Raw genomic sequence first — 11952 nt, 5'->3', positions numbered from 1 at the left:
ATTTAGAATAAAGAGACGATGATGAAATATCCTCCACGTCTCCTGTGATTAGTTCAAGGACCATCAAAAATGTTGAAAATCCAAGAGTTTGTTCTGTTTTTACAGTTCATGTCTCTGATAAATGTTGTCATTTTGGCATTTTTAAAAAAAGATAACGTACGTTTCAAACCTGCTGGTGGGTTTTGGGGTTCAGAGGGTTAAAGTTATGATACCTAAGTTCACTGTTGACTCCTTTTTTTCCAATATAGTCCTTTCGACAACTATATATGTTTTAGTTTTTGCTCTTTTTAAGTTTGAAATTGGACATATCATGAAACTTAATTGAGAGAATTCATGGTTTCTTAACTTCCTTGTTAAAAAAAAAAGAAAAAATGTTGCGTTTACATCAATATAATGAAGAAAAAAAATTTATTTCACATTTTTTGCTTTAAAACAAGCTAATAAAAGCAGAATCTATCGTTTTCAGCCCCATAAACTCTGAAAATCTTTGACTTTTTTTGCAAAGTCCTACAATAAGAATAGAATTAATCAGTTAAACTGTACCAGCTGCACATTATTTTGGACATATGTGCGATAAAATTCCACCCTTTGTGCTTATTGTCTACTCGTTTCGTTCTCCTTTCTGGTTTATTATGTGGTTGTATTTTCTACGTGGCCGTCAGTACCTGGCGCCGGCAGCTCCAGCTTGGCCCTGCGGAGCTCCTGCATGGACGCCTGCAGCTGCTCCACCACGAAGTCGTCCTCCAAGAAGAAATCTTTGGACAGCGTCACCTGCAGGAACTCCACCAGCTCCTCCATGGACAGCTTCATCAGGTGCTCTGTGGACCAAACACAAACACGTCTTTAAGCGTTTTTTTTTTTTCTCCAGAGGCGTAAAGCGGCGTCCACGTGAAGCCGACGTTCTTACTCTTGTGCAGTTTGAGGATGGTGTAGGACATCGAGGGCAGAACTCTCTCGCCCTCCAAGATGTAGATGTCCCAGATCCTGAGGGTGAGGGTGAACGGGGTCTGAACACAAACAGAACAGAAGGTTACAAGGTCCTGTTTTCGCTCGGCGCTGCCCGCAGAGTGATATAATGCCGCCGCGGCCATAAAACACAAGGCTGCCTGGACGTCTGTGTTTCTGTTACTGTCAGCAAATCCCACGGACGGGCCGGAGCCCTCCGGGTTCTCACTGTAAAGCTTTAACGGCTCACAAATATACAGTCAGTCAGAGGACGCTGTGAAGCCTGCAGCTCGCCTCCAGAGCCCCCGTTTCTAGTTATGAATCTTTCAAGGCTCGGCCGTCGGAGTTTCTTTATGCTAAACCTCCCCGATCGCTTGTTTTCCATCGGATTGGGTTGAAATTTGTGCTGAACATCCAGGAAACACAGATTTAGAAGTCTTTTCTTTTTCTACTGCAACATAAAGTCCTGCATCGTAATGGAAACGGAACAACCACAGCTAGAAATAGAGAGGATTTGTGCAGGTTGATGCAGGTAGAAAGCCATAAATCATACAAAAAAACAAGAAAAATGAAAGAAATAACTGGAATCAAGTGTCCACAGGTGTTACCAGTACTGGAAGAAAAATAGAGGCTCCACATACTGCAGATATTTTATTTTTTATATTTGTTTTCGTGCTCGTTTCCTCTTAGTTCTGTGTAAACACTGCCCGCAGTTCAGCCGAAAACTCTGAATTTTCCTCACGTGATCGTTGGTTGCAGCTAAATCAGTCACGGCTTCGCAGTTACACCAAGAAGAGCAGAATTTTTTGTTTTTTACAGAATCTGGTTTGAGCAAACAGTATATTTTTGACATTTTTCTAAATAACATACATTTACGACTACTGCAGCAGGCTGCGGGTGAGTAGTTCAAGGACCATCGGAAAGCGGAAAATCGGATGTTTCTCTCTGCTTTTACTGATAAATTCGGTCATTTTAGTGATTTTTAAACAGAATAACGTGTCTTTCTAACCTGATGGTGAGTTTTGAGGATTCAGAGGGTTAAAAATAGGAACTAATCATCCACATTTTCAAAGATTAATATCCACGAGCTTTCATTCTGCCACAGATGTCACTAAATCACGCTTCTGCATTAAAAAAAAAATGCACTTTTCAATGTATTCTGATTTTATATTTTGCCAATGAGGAGGATTTTAAGCTCGTCTTTTACTGGAAAAGGTTCATATTTATTGCAGACATTGAAAAACTGAAGGATGTTTTGTACGTTTCACCGACCGTAACGTTGCATTCACTGGTTTTACTTCATGGATGAGCTTCTGAACTATTTTGGCTTCAAGGTTTTCCATCTCTGAGCGTTTCATTAGATCGAATACAGCAGCTCTGTCATAAATTCTTCCACTTTTATGAAGCTGTTGCATCTTCAGTATATTAAAATAACGATAATTCAACTTAATATTTATATTGATTATTAATTATTATTAGCTGTATTGTAAATCGAAGGTATATTTCTTTTATTTTTTACACTTGCAGCACTGATAACATCCATAAAAACATTTTAGAGCATTAAAGAGGTGGTTTTGTTGTTGTGCAGCTGATTTATCGATATGTGAATATTTTACTCGGCCCCAGACGTCCAGCATCACAACATTAACATTCAATAACAAAGAAATGCTCCAGTTGGCCTTAAAAACACACATTTTCTAATCCACACGTCACATAAACTCACTCTGTCCAGGAAACACTGGAAGAACCACTTCATGGTGTACAGGCTGGTGAACACCTCCTGGTTGTCCTGCAGCAAACAAAAGCCGACAGAGGATCTGTTTAGAGCATCGAGCGCTGACAAATACCAACAATTAACCGTAAAAACTGCACCGATCGCCTTCGTTCTCATCATTCGTCTGCATTAGTAGAATTAATTAAGACACTTTCAAATATCTGTTCTTTAATAATGACGTCTTTCCATCTTAACTCATCAAACTTTTAGAACAATTTCTGAACAATTTATGGCATAAATATTGATATTTATAAAGATATTTGTTAAATTTCTGACTGATTATTAAATATTTTCAGAGATAATTTGAAAAAATGTAAAATTTGCCGATCAACCCAGTTATCTGATTCTGTTTAAATGAGAATAAATCAGGAACTATTGAAGATAAAAGCCTGAAATTTCCACTGCTATTTCTCATCAACTCATTGGTTCAGAATCTGTAATATCGGACAAATAGATCAAATAATCCCTGATTATGCTTGATTTGAAATATGAACAAAAATTCCGTTTTAATTTTCACATCATGCCGGTCCCACTGGGCCCAGTTTATTCCCAATGGGACAAACTTCAAGTTTTTCATATTAAAACTATTTTATATGTTGTTTTTCTTTAAATAATTGTGACCTGAAGCTTCATGAGGTTCAGAAAACATCACTAGCTGACGTCTGCAGTGTTAGTTTTTTGGTTAATATTTGCTCAAAGATTCTCACGACGGCTTCAGTTCTTTTTCATCCTTCATGTCACCCGTAATCAGAGATTATTTGATCTATTTGTCTGAAATTACAGATTCAGAATCAACGACATGATGAGAAATAACCGTGAAAATTTCAGGTTTTTATCGTTAATAGCTCCTGAGATATCGTCGGTTAAACATCCTCGAATTTAATGTGCGAAAAAACCTGCTGAATGTGGATTTATGGGAATTTAAAAAAACAAAAACAAAACAACCCAAAAACATCTAGATTGTTCATGGAACTGGTCAAAATATGAAGAAAACACATGATTATCTATTACATACATGTCCATTAATCAAATACCACCAGTTCACTTTGCCCAGCTTTAAACACACATAATTAACCTGACAGCGTTCTGATGTTCGGACATATTGGGCTCCGTGTGGATCTTTGTTTTCCATTATTCAGCGCCTGCTGCATTATTAACGGCGGCGTCGGGTTTCTCACCAGGTGCTGCTTCAGTTTGGGCATCATCTTCTTCAGGATGCGGTCGTGATGCTCCTGGAAACGCATCAGCTTCGGGAAGCCGGGAACGAAAAACCCTGAAACGGAACGAGTCAGAATCGGTTCATTCTGGAGGTAAAGGCGGCGCTTAAAGAGCAACCAGCAGCCTCGAGTTTTACTCATTTAATGTGTTTGTTAAAGGGCTGAAGAGCTGCTGCAGGATTTTATGTTTCATGAGGCAGGAATGCAGATGAAGAAGTGACATTCTGAGGCCTGCGCAGGTATCGGTGTGGGCGGTGGAGAGTCTGAGCAGCTGTGAATCTGAGAATCACTCAACACTTCAGGCTGAATTATTGTCCTTCTGCACATTAAATTCACAGTTTTGCAAACTACGGAGCTGCTGTCGCGTCTTTTTTGTGTATTTAGTGCAGGTTTGGAGGCTGTTTATCCCTTAAACATGTCTGTATATATGTATATGTGAGTGTTTACAGTGTGCAGCGATCTGATGGAGGCTTTAGTGTCGCTTTTGTCGTTTTGAGGACGCTGGCGAAAGTCCAGAGAGAGTCAAATATGAGCGGTGTGGTGCTTTAGTGAGTAAACCTAAAGTGCAAACTTGATGTTCTTTCAATATATAATATTGTTTAATAGACTGACAGCACAGGAGACGTTCAAAACACCGACTAAGACGTGAAAGTCTCTCCGTGCTGCCACAATAACAGCTGCTAGTAAATCTATTTCTGTCGATTCGTTTGAGGCAAAGTCAGCAACTGATTGTGTCATTTTGGAGCTCGACTCGTTCAGGAGGAAAACAGTTGAACAGTTTTATTTCCGTTTTACCGTGCATGGCGTGTCTCTGGCCCGACAGCAGCCGGACCAGAGCCCAGAAGGCGTCTTCTTCATTCATGTAGATGAGCAGCAGGGCGGTGATCTGACTCATGCCCTGACAGTAGCCCACCTCCTGCAGACGCACAAACACAACACCACCGCTCACTACTGTCCCCACAGATCACATAGAAAACAGCCACCAGGTCTGTAAAGTCCTCCACAACTGATCTCACTCATTAGGCCTTTTATTAATGTTTTATCTGCATCATTTAGGCTTCTCTTCACCGTCTGAATCCAAAGACCGACTCACCGTGTTGTACATGGAATAAGCTGTGAGGACGTGGAAGAGCGCCTGCTGCCTGGAAAACACACACAAACACAACAAACAGTGAACACAAAACCCTTCAAACTACGCTCCTGTACAAAGACCTCCAGCACAAACGTGACTAGAAGAAGAAAACACTGTGTTCTGTGCAGCATGAAGCAGTTTTAAAGCTTTTAGTCCCAATAAAAGGAGAATGAAAGTTGAATTTCTTTGATTATTTATTCCACACGAATCTAAAAAAACCCCCGGAGTCAACAAGGTTTGACATTTACCAACACTGGAATATAAAACTGTGGCTCTACATCCTATAAACCTTTAAATATTTACACTTTTACAACCTCTACAAACTCTGTAAATGTGTTTCACTGTGCTGAACGTATCCTCCAACGTCTTGCTCCTCTGTTCACCGCTTTTGAGCCATGACACATTTAGTTTATTCTAAAAGAAATTCAAAACATTTTTGTCGTGTGTTGTTTGGTCACAGCTGACTGGATCAGAACTCTTCGTTTGTGTCGAGGAGCTCAGAATTTTTTGTTTTTTGCAGAATCTGGTGACGGCAAACGGTTTGTTTTTGGCAAATTTTTTAAAACGAGATATGTAGAATAAATTGATTAAATATCCTGATTTGAAGCTTAGATTTGTTCATTTTTGTGCCTTGGAGGACTTTCTGGATGATAAAAAGGTGCAATTTTGACATTTTAAAAAAGAAAACGTGACTTTTTCAAACCTGCTGCAGGTTTTGGGGTTCAGAGGATTAATAGATTCTGACTTTTTATTGAATGGAAGAGGAAGAGTTGAGGTTAAAAAGCTCCTATTTTGAGCTCTGAGTTGGGATTTATTTGTCAGTATTTCTGCTCTGCGTCTGTGGATCGTCTCTGACTGTAAAGTTCTCACTTGACGTCGTAGCGGTGCATGAACATGATGTGGTCCCTGTAGGTCCGGTTCACGTCCAGGTCGATCTGCCGGATGTCGGGGGACACGCCTCTGGCTCGGGCCTTCAGCTTCTGTAAGAACAAACAGAGAAACAAAGGATGAAGCTGAGAGGACGAAGACGACGTCCACGCTGCGTCCTGAGTGGTTCACTTAACGAGCAGAAGCATCGGCTGCATGTTTATGAAAGATTTCAACAATTTTAACGAGTATGAATTCATTTCCACGTGAAATTTTTAGTAAAAATGCCAAAAAACCTCAAAGAAATAGTTCTAATCTATGATTAACATCTTATGAATGAAGCTTTTTAACAATTCTAAGAACTTCTTGATTCACGCTGAGGCAAAAAAAGGCTTTAATATTGATTATTTAGAAAAATATAGGAAGGATTTTGGACATTTTTGGTTTAAATTCACTCGTTCATGTTTATTTCCAGCCGGAAGAAAACAATTAGTCAAATAAAAATTCATTATAAACCAAAGAAGAAGCATTCTATGACAAAAAAATCTACAATTTTAAGGCATTTAGGCATTAATGTTTTCGTAAAAATGCAAAAAAAAACCCTGCAGAAATAGTTAAAATCCATTATGAATATCTCCTACAGGAAGTTTATTAATAATTAAAAGAACTGTTTGATTGATAATGGGGCAAATAAAGGCTTTAATATTGATTATTTAGAAAAATATAGGAAGGATTTTGGACATTTCTGGTTAAAATTCACTCGTTTCTGTTTATTTCCAGTCAGAGGAAAACCTATTACTTAAATAAAAAGTCATTATAAACCAAATTTTGGCATGAATATAGATATCGTTTTACAGTTTAACCCCAAAATATTCACAGCCAGGCATTTTCTAGAGGTAGAAATCCACTTGGACATGCTTTTTTTTTAGTGCAAATGCAAGAAAACCGACAGAAATATTCCAAATCCGCCATAAAAATATCATATAAATTAAAAATAAAAGCTTTTCTATTGATTATTTAGAACAGATATGAAGGATTTTGGACATTTCTGGTTAAAATTCACTCGTTTATGTTTATTTCCAGTCAGAGGAAAACCACTAGTCTGATTAAATTCCCTCTAAATCAGAAGTTTCTCTGCTCAGGAGGCAGAAAACCTCCTTTTATGTTTTAAACAGTTGATATTTTTTCCACTTCCTTGTTCGCTGTAACTCATCATTAGGCTCCACAGCAGCTCCAGTATTGATCTCCGCTTCCTAATGAGATCCAAAGTTTGTCTCGGCTCAGAACGAAAACACAATGAAGCCTCCGGACCTGCAGCTCAGAGGCTTCAGACCGAGCCGAGGTCGAGCAGGTCCAGGTCTGACCACGTACCTCGTAGAAGTCCTTCTTCTCCTCCTTGATTTTGGGGATGTCGAGCAGCAGGCACCAGACCTCCCCGCGGAGCTGCAGAGGGATTCCCTTATAGATCCTCCGGACCAGCTGGAAGGAAGGAAGGAAGCAGCAGGAAGTCGCTGTTAGAAAACCCTTTCAAAGTAAAACCAGAGACTCTTCAGAGCACATCAGACGTTTAATATCTTTAATTAAACATCTAATGAGGGTAAAACTGTTCGACTAAGATGCTTTTTTGCTTCACTACAGCTGTTTTAATCAAAAAAGTGTCATTTACTATTAAAAAAATCCCAAATTAGGCACATTTCCAGGTTCATGTTTGTATTTTTGGGCTCCACTAGAATATATTTAAATGCTTTAATTGTCTTGTACTGTGCATGGCTGCAGAAGTTCCCCTTTTATTGCATTTTTAACATTAAATCGTGGTTAATTTAATTTGGCTTTTGTGACAAGAATGAACTGAATAAAGACTCTTTCATGTCAAAGTGGGAAAAACAGTGAGAATATTTATGCAATTTTATATTTTACACTGTAATTAATGTACTTAAATCTGCTATAAACATCATTATTTAGCAGATATTTTCTGTTATTTGTGCAGTTTTTCTTTAATCCCATCATTTAAAAAAAAACAAAACAAAAAAAAAAGCATTTATTTTCTTTACTGTTTTGGCACCTTTGCTGCCAGATTATCTTTGTCTTTATTTCTTTTATTTCTTGATTTATTTTTAATGGAATTGCATTAGTTTATCATTGTACAGAATTTCCCTGTTTTGCTAAATCAAGCTGCTCCACACAGAGACGAGGACGTTGGGCCACCAGGATTAAGTCCTGAAGCCTGAACTGGTGGAGCAGCAGCTGATCAAAAGATTCTGCAGGTATCAGGAACCGGCCGGCCGGAACGGTTCTGCTGCGGATCTGGGAGGCGACTGAAGCTGGTGCTGAACAGGTGACGAACATTCAGGAGTTTAAACATCAGGAGGGTCGAAGAAGGAACGAGTGAGAACGAGCTGCTGATTGTTGGATGTTTAATTGTGTTCTCTCTACATCTGATCTCATGTCTAATTATAATATTAATAATAGAAAAAAAAAAAGCTTTATTTCTTCTGAGCTCTAAGCTGAGGGGTTTCTATCATGTGTTGTGGGGTTTTTTTGTCTTTTAAATACATGAGAATAAACTTCAGGTGAAAACTCCTTCAAAATAAAACTTCCTTTTTACCTAAAATCAACACAAACTGTGACTGTCTGTGGAAACGACGTGCAGAAAATAGACTCGAGCTGCACGGTTTCAATGCACACGTTGACACACGTGAACACACACTCAAACACACACACACATACACACCGAGACACACACACACACACACACACACACACACACACTCGGGGGATGATTAGTCCGACAGATGCTCTCATTGACTCTCATCAGAGCCTCATTACAAGGCTGCTGCACGACAAAGTCCCAAGACACACAGACACACACACACACACACACACACACACACACACACACTCGATATTCAGCGTCCTAATATGAAAACACGCCAGCCGAACACGTACATCCGACGCTGATTTATGATTCTTCGTTAACTCTGAGCTCGTCATTAATCAGACGTTTTTGTGGCAGAAGCAGGTTCAGCTCAGAGGTAAAGTAAAGAAAAGGTTGTTTTTGGACACGTCTCTGCAAGATACACTAAAATATGTAGATATATTTGGACAATTTTAGATGAAATCTTTTAGAACGATTCACTGTTTTGGTGAATCACAGCGAACGAATCAAATCAATCACATGAAACATGGTGGTGATCGATGTCAGAGTAGGAGTTAAAACTCCAGCTTAATTCTAATAAATCTCATAAAAAAGCTTCATTTTTAATAAAGTTTGCTAAAAAAAAAAAAAAAAAAATTCTATATGAGTCATTTAATCTCAAATAATCACATTTTTTGAGCAATTTCTGCTCAACCGTATAATTTAATTGTAATATAGAAATAAAAATAATATAAATTCTATTATTTTCTTTTATTTTCTGTGATTTTACTAGATATTATCTGCAATTTAACAAAACAGGAAAAAATCGGTAAAAAAAAAAAAACTTAAAGAAAATTAATTTACCATTTTTCAGTTTTCAATATAATTTTTTTTCCTTCAATTATTTACATTAATTGAAGAAAAAAATGTGAGAAAAACATCAGAGTTCTGATTGTGAACGCTACAGTTATTAATCCAACTGTTAATGTTTTTCAAATTTAATTTAAATGATTTTTGTTTACACTCTTTGCGGTTTTGTTGAATTACACAAAACAACGAGTAAAATAACGAAACAAAAAAACATTAATTTACATGTTAAATGTATAAAACAGGCCAAAACTTTACATAAATCACCAGAAACGTGTATTTTAAGAAACTGGGATTCATCCTTTTACACAGTTTGGCTAATAAATTAATAAAATAAGCAAAAAATACAACAGTTTCACAGATATTTGTCCTGAACCTGGATGCAGACGTGCAGAGACTCAAAGCCTTTGTGTGTTCACATGAATGTAAAGAACTGATCCCATCGAAAGTCGTGACACGAGTCTGAACCACCACGTTCGTGATCCTTTAGTTCTGCTTTTCTTTTCAACACAAGGTCGAAGCTCTTTAGAGAAGCTTCACTTTTGCTCTGATTAGACATAAATAGACCCAAACAATTAGAAAGAAGCCGGAGTTTTTCACAATAAAAGCAGCTTTTCTCACAATAACTCAGGCTGTGCTGTGAACTGCATCGGGTCACGACTGTGGAAGGTTTCTGCAGAGTTACTATAATGCTGTAACCCTGATCCAGATTGATGACGCGTGGCGGCAGGAAACTAAAGCTTCTGCTCTCTTGTACTTTCCCACTGCGGGCGAAATGTTCCCGAGTTGGGAAACAAAACAGTCGACACATCGAGCGCGACCCGTTTCCTCGACTGACAAAGAGAAGAGAAACATCCCCGAAGCTGTAACAGGAGCGACGGAGGAGGAGGAGGACGGACCGACCGTGTCCTTGGCTGGAACTCGTCGTGTCTCTGGAAACAAAAGCGAAGCAGCCGGTCTGAGTGAGCTGCAGCCACGAGTGTGTTTCAAAGCCCCGGCGCTCCACTCAGCACACACCGAGTCCCGGCGGAAAACAAACTTGAAGGACACGCTGAAGCGCCGCAGGCGACGCCGCAACGCGACCCGGACCTGGAACGGCTCTAATGAAGGCAGCCATGACGGATACCTGGCCTCCTCTAATTGTCCTTGTGGGAGGCTGGACGGAGGAAGTGTACATCAGCTGCTGACAGCAGGACTGCAGCAGACTGATAGCAGCGCTGCAGCATTCGTACTCCACTGTGGCTCCAGTAGTTACATTACAATGGATTTGTACCATTATCATGTGTTTTTTAACCAACTCTTGCAATATTTTTATATTAACATTGGATCAGGTCACTATGTTTAACCTCACACCTTTCCTTAAACTACTTTTTATTTTATTTATCATATCTTTTAACCATTCTTACAAAGCCACTGTATAGGTCTTCTATCTTTAACTGTCCTACCCTACTTTGGTTTCTGTTTTTTCCTGCATTCAAACTTAACAAAATCTTTATTATTGAGCAGAAATCTGGTGCTGAAGCTGCTCCTGGTAACAAAATGCTAATTATTAGCTCGGGTGATGCTACATCCCAGCTCTGCTACATAAAACCAGCTGGTTTTAGTTCGCTAAAGTAATTTATCGCTAAGTGCTGCAGAGGAAACAGGCCGAGTGGGTGCTGCTGAAACAATGGACCAGACAACATAAACAACTAAACTCCTCACCTAAACTAAAAGACGAGGTAGCAACACCTCTGCTCCTTGTTTAAAACAACACCGATATGTAGCTGTAATAAAAACCTTATTAAAAGCAATAATGAAAATCGCTCAACATAATTTTTGATAGCAAATCACCATAAACGCACAAAATGGCAACTTGGGATCTTGATGAATAATTGTTAATCGATTAATTGGAATTGAACTGATTAACTGATAAAGTGATGTATAGTAGCTGTAGTACCTGGTTGCGCCACCAGGTGGAGCCTCTTACTGTTTAGCTAGTAAAGGAGCACCACGACAAAGACTTCTGTGGCGGTTAATGACTCCCAGACGAAGCTCATATATCTAAAAGAATCAGATTTTTCCAGGATCATTAGCCAACGTCATGTGCGTCAATTAATTGATTATTTGCTAATAACGCTACTGACTAAAAGGTAAGACATTCATTTAAAATTTGCACCGCTAGCAAGAGTTAGCGTCTTTCATGTACGTTTATTTATTGCATTTTTAGTTTAATTTAATTTATGTAATTTTTTTTTGCTTTCTTTCTCTATTGATGCAAGATCCTTCCTTTATCCCGACACATTCCTATTTATTTATCGTGTTTTCACTGTTTTGTTTATGTTAAAATCGCTATAATAATAATAACAATAATAATACATAATACTTATATAGCGCTTTTCAAGACGTTCAAATGCGCTTTGCAAAAATGTAACAACAAAACAAACAAAAGTAATAACAAATAAGCAAATAAATAAAACATAATGGGAAAGGAGCTTAACGAGAATTATAAGTTGAAAAGATCTGTCTTTATGGA

The 11952-nt window shown here is 38.5% G+C and overlaps 1 protein-coding gene across 3 annotated transcripts in view; it reads right to left on the bottom strand.

Moving 5' to 3' along the window:
- The window catches only part of usp6nl (USP6 N-terminal like), a 109356-nt gene that overhangs the window by 7251 nt on the left and 90153 nt on the right, over window positions 1-11952 (bottom strand). For all 3 annotated transcript variants that reach the window (XM_008291923.1, XM_008291921.1, XM_008291920.1), the window contains 8 exons: window positions 7307-7414; window positions 5939-6048; window positions 5030-5078; window positions 4732-4852; window positions 3898-3992; window positions 2669-2734; window positions 908-1007; window positions 666-818 (listed from right to left, as the gene is read on the bottom strand). In XM_008291923.1, the coding sequence (XP_008290145.1) occupies window positions 666-818; window positions 908-1007; window positions 2669-2734; window positions 3898-3992; window positions 4732-4852; window positions 5030-5078; window positions 5939-6048; window positions 7307-7414 (802 nt within the window). The remainder of the gene's footprint in view (window positions 1-665; window positions 819-907; window positions 1008-2668; window positions 2735-3897; window positions 3993-4731; window positions 4853-5029; window positions 5079-5938; window positions 6049-7306; window positions 7415-11952) is intronic.

The sequence above is a fragment of the Stegastes partitus genome, unplaced genomic scaffold (genome assembly GCF_000690725.1).
Source record: "Stegastes partitus isolate 25-593 unplaced genomic scaffold, Stegastes_partitus-1.0.2 Scaffold769, whole genome shotgun sequence".
NCBI classification, from domain to species: Eukaryota; Metazoa; Chordata; class Actinopteri; family Pomacentridae; genus Stegastes; species Stegastes partitus.
Note: the sequence above shows the minus strand (reverse complement) of the source record. Positions and strands in the feature narration are given on the sequence as shown.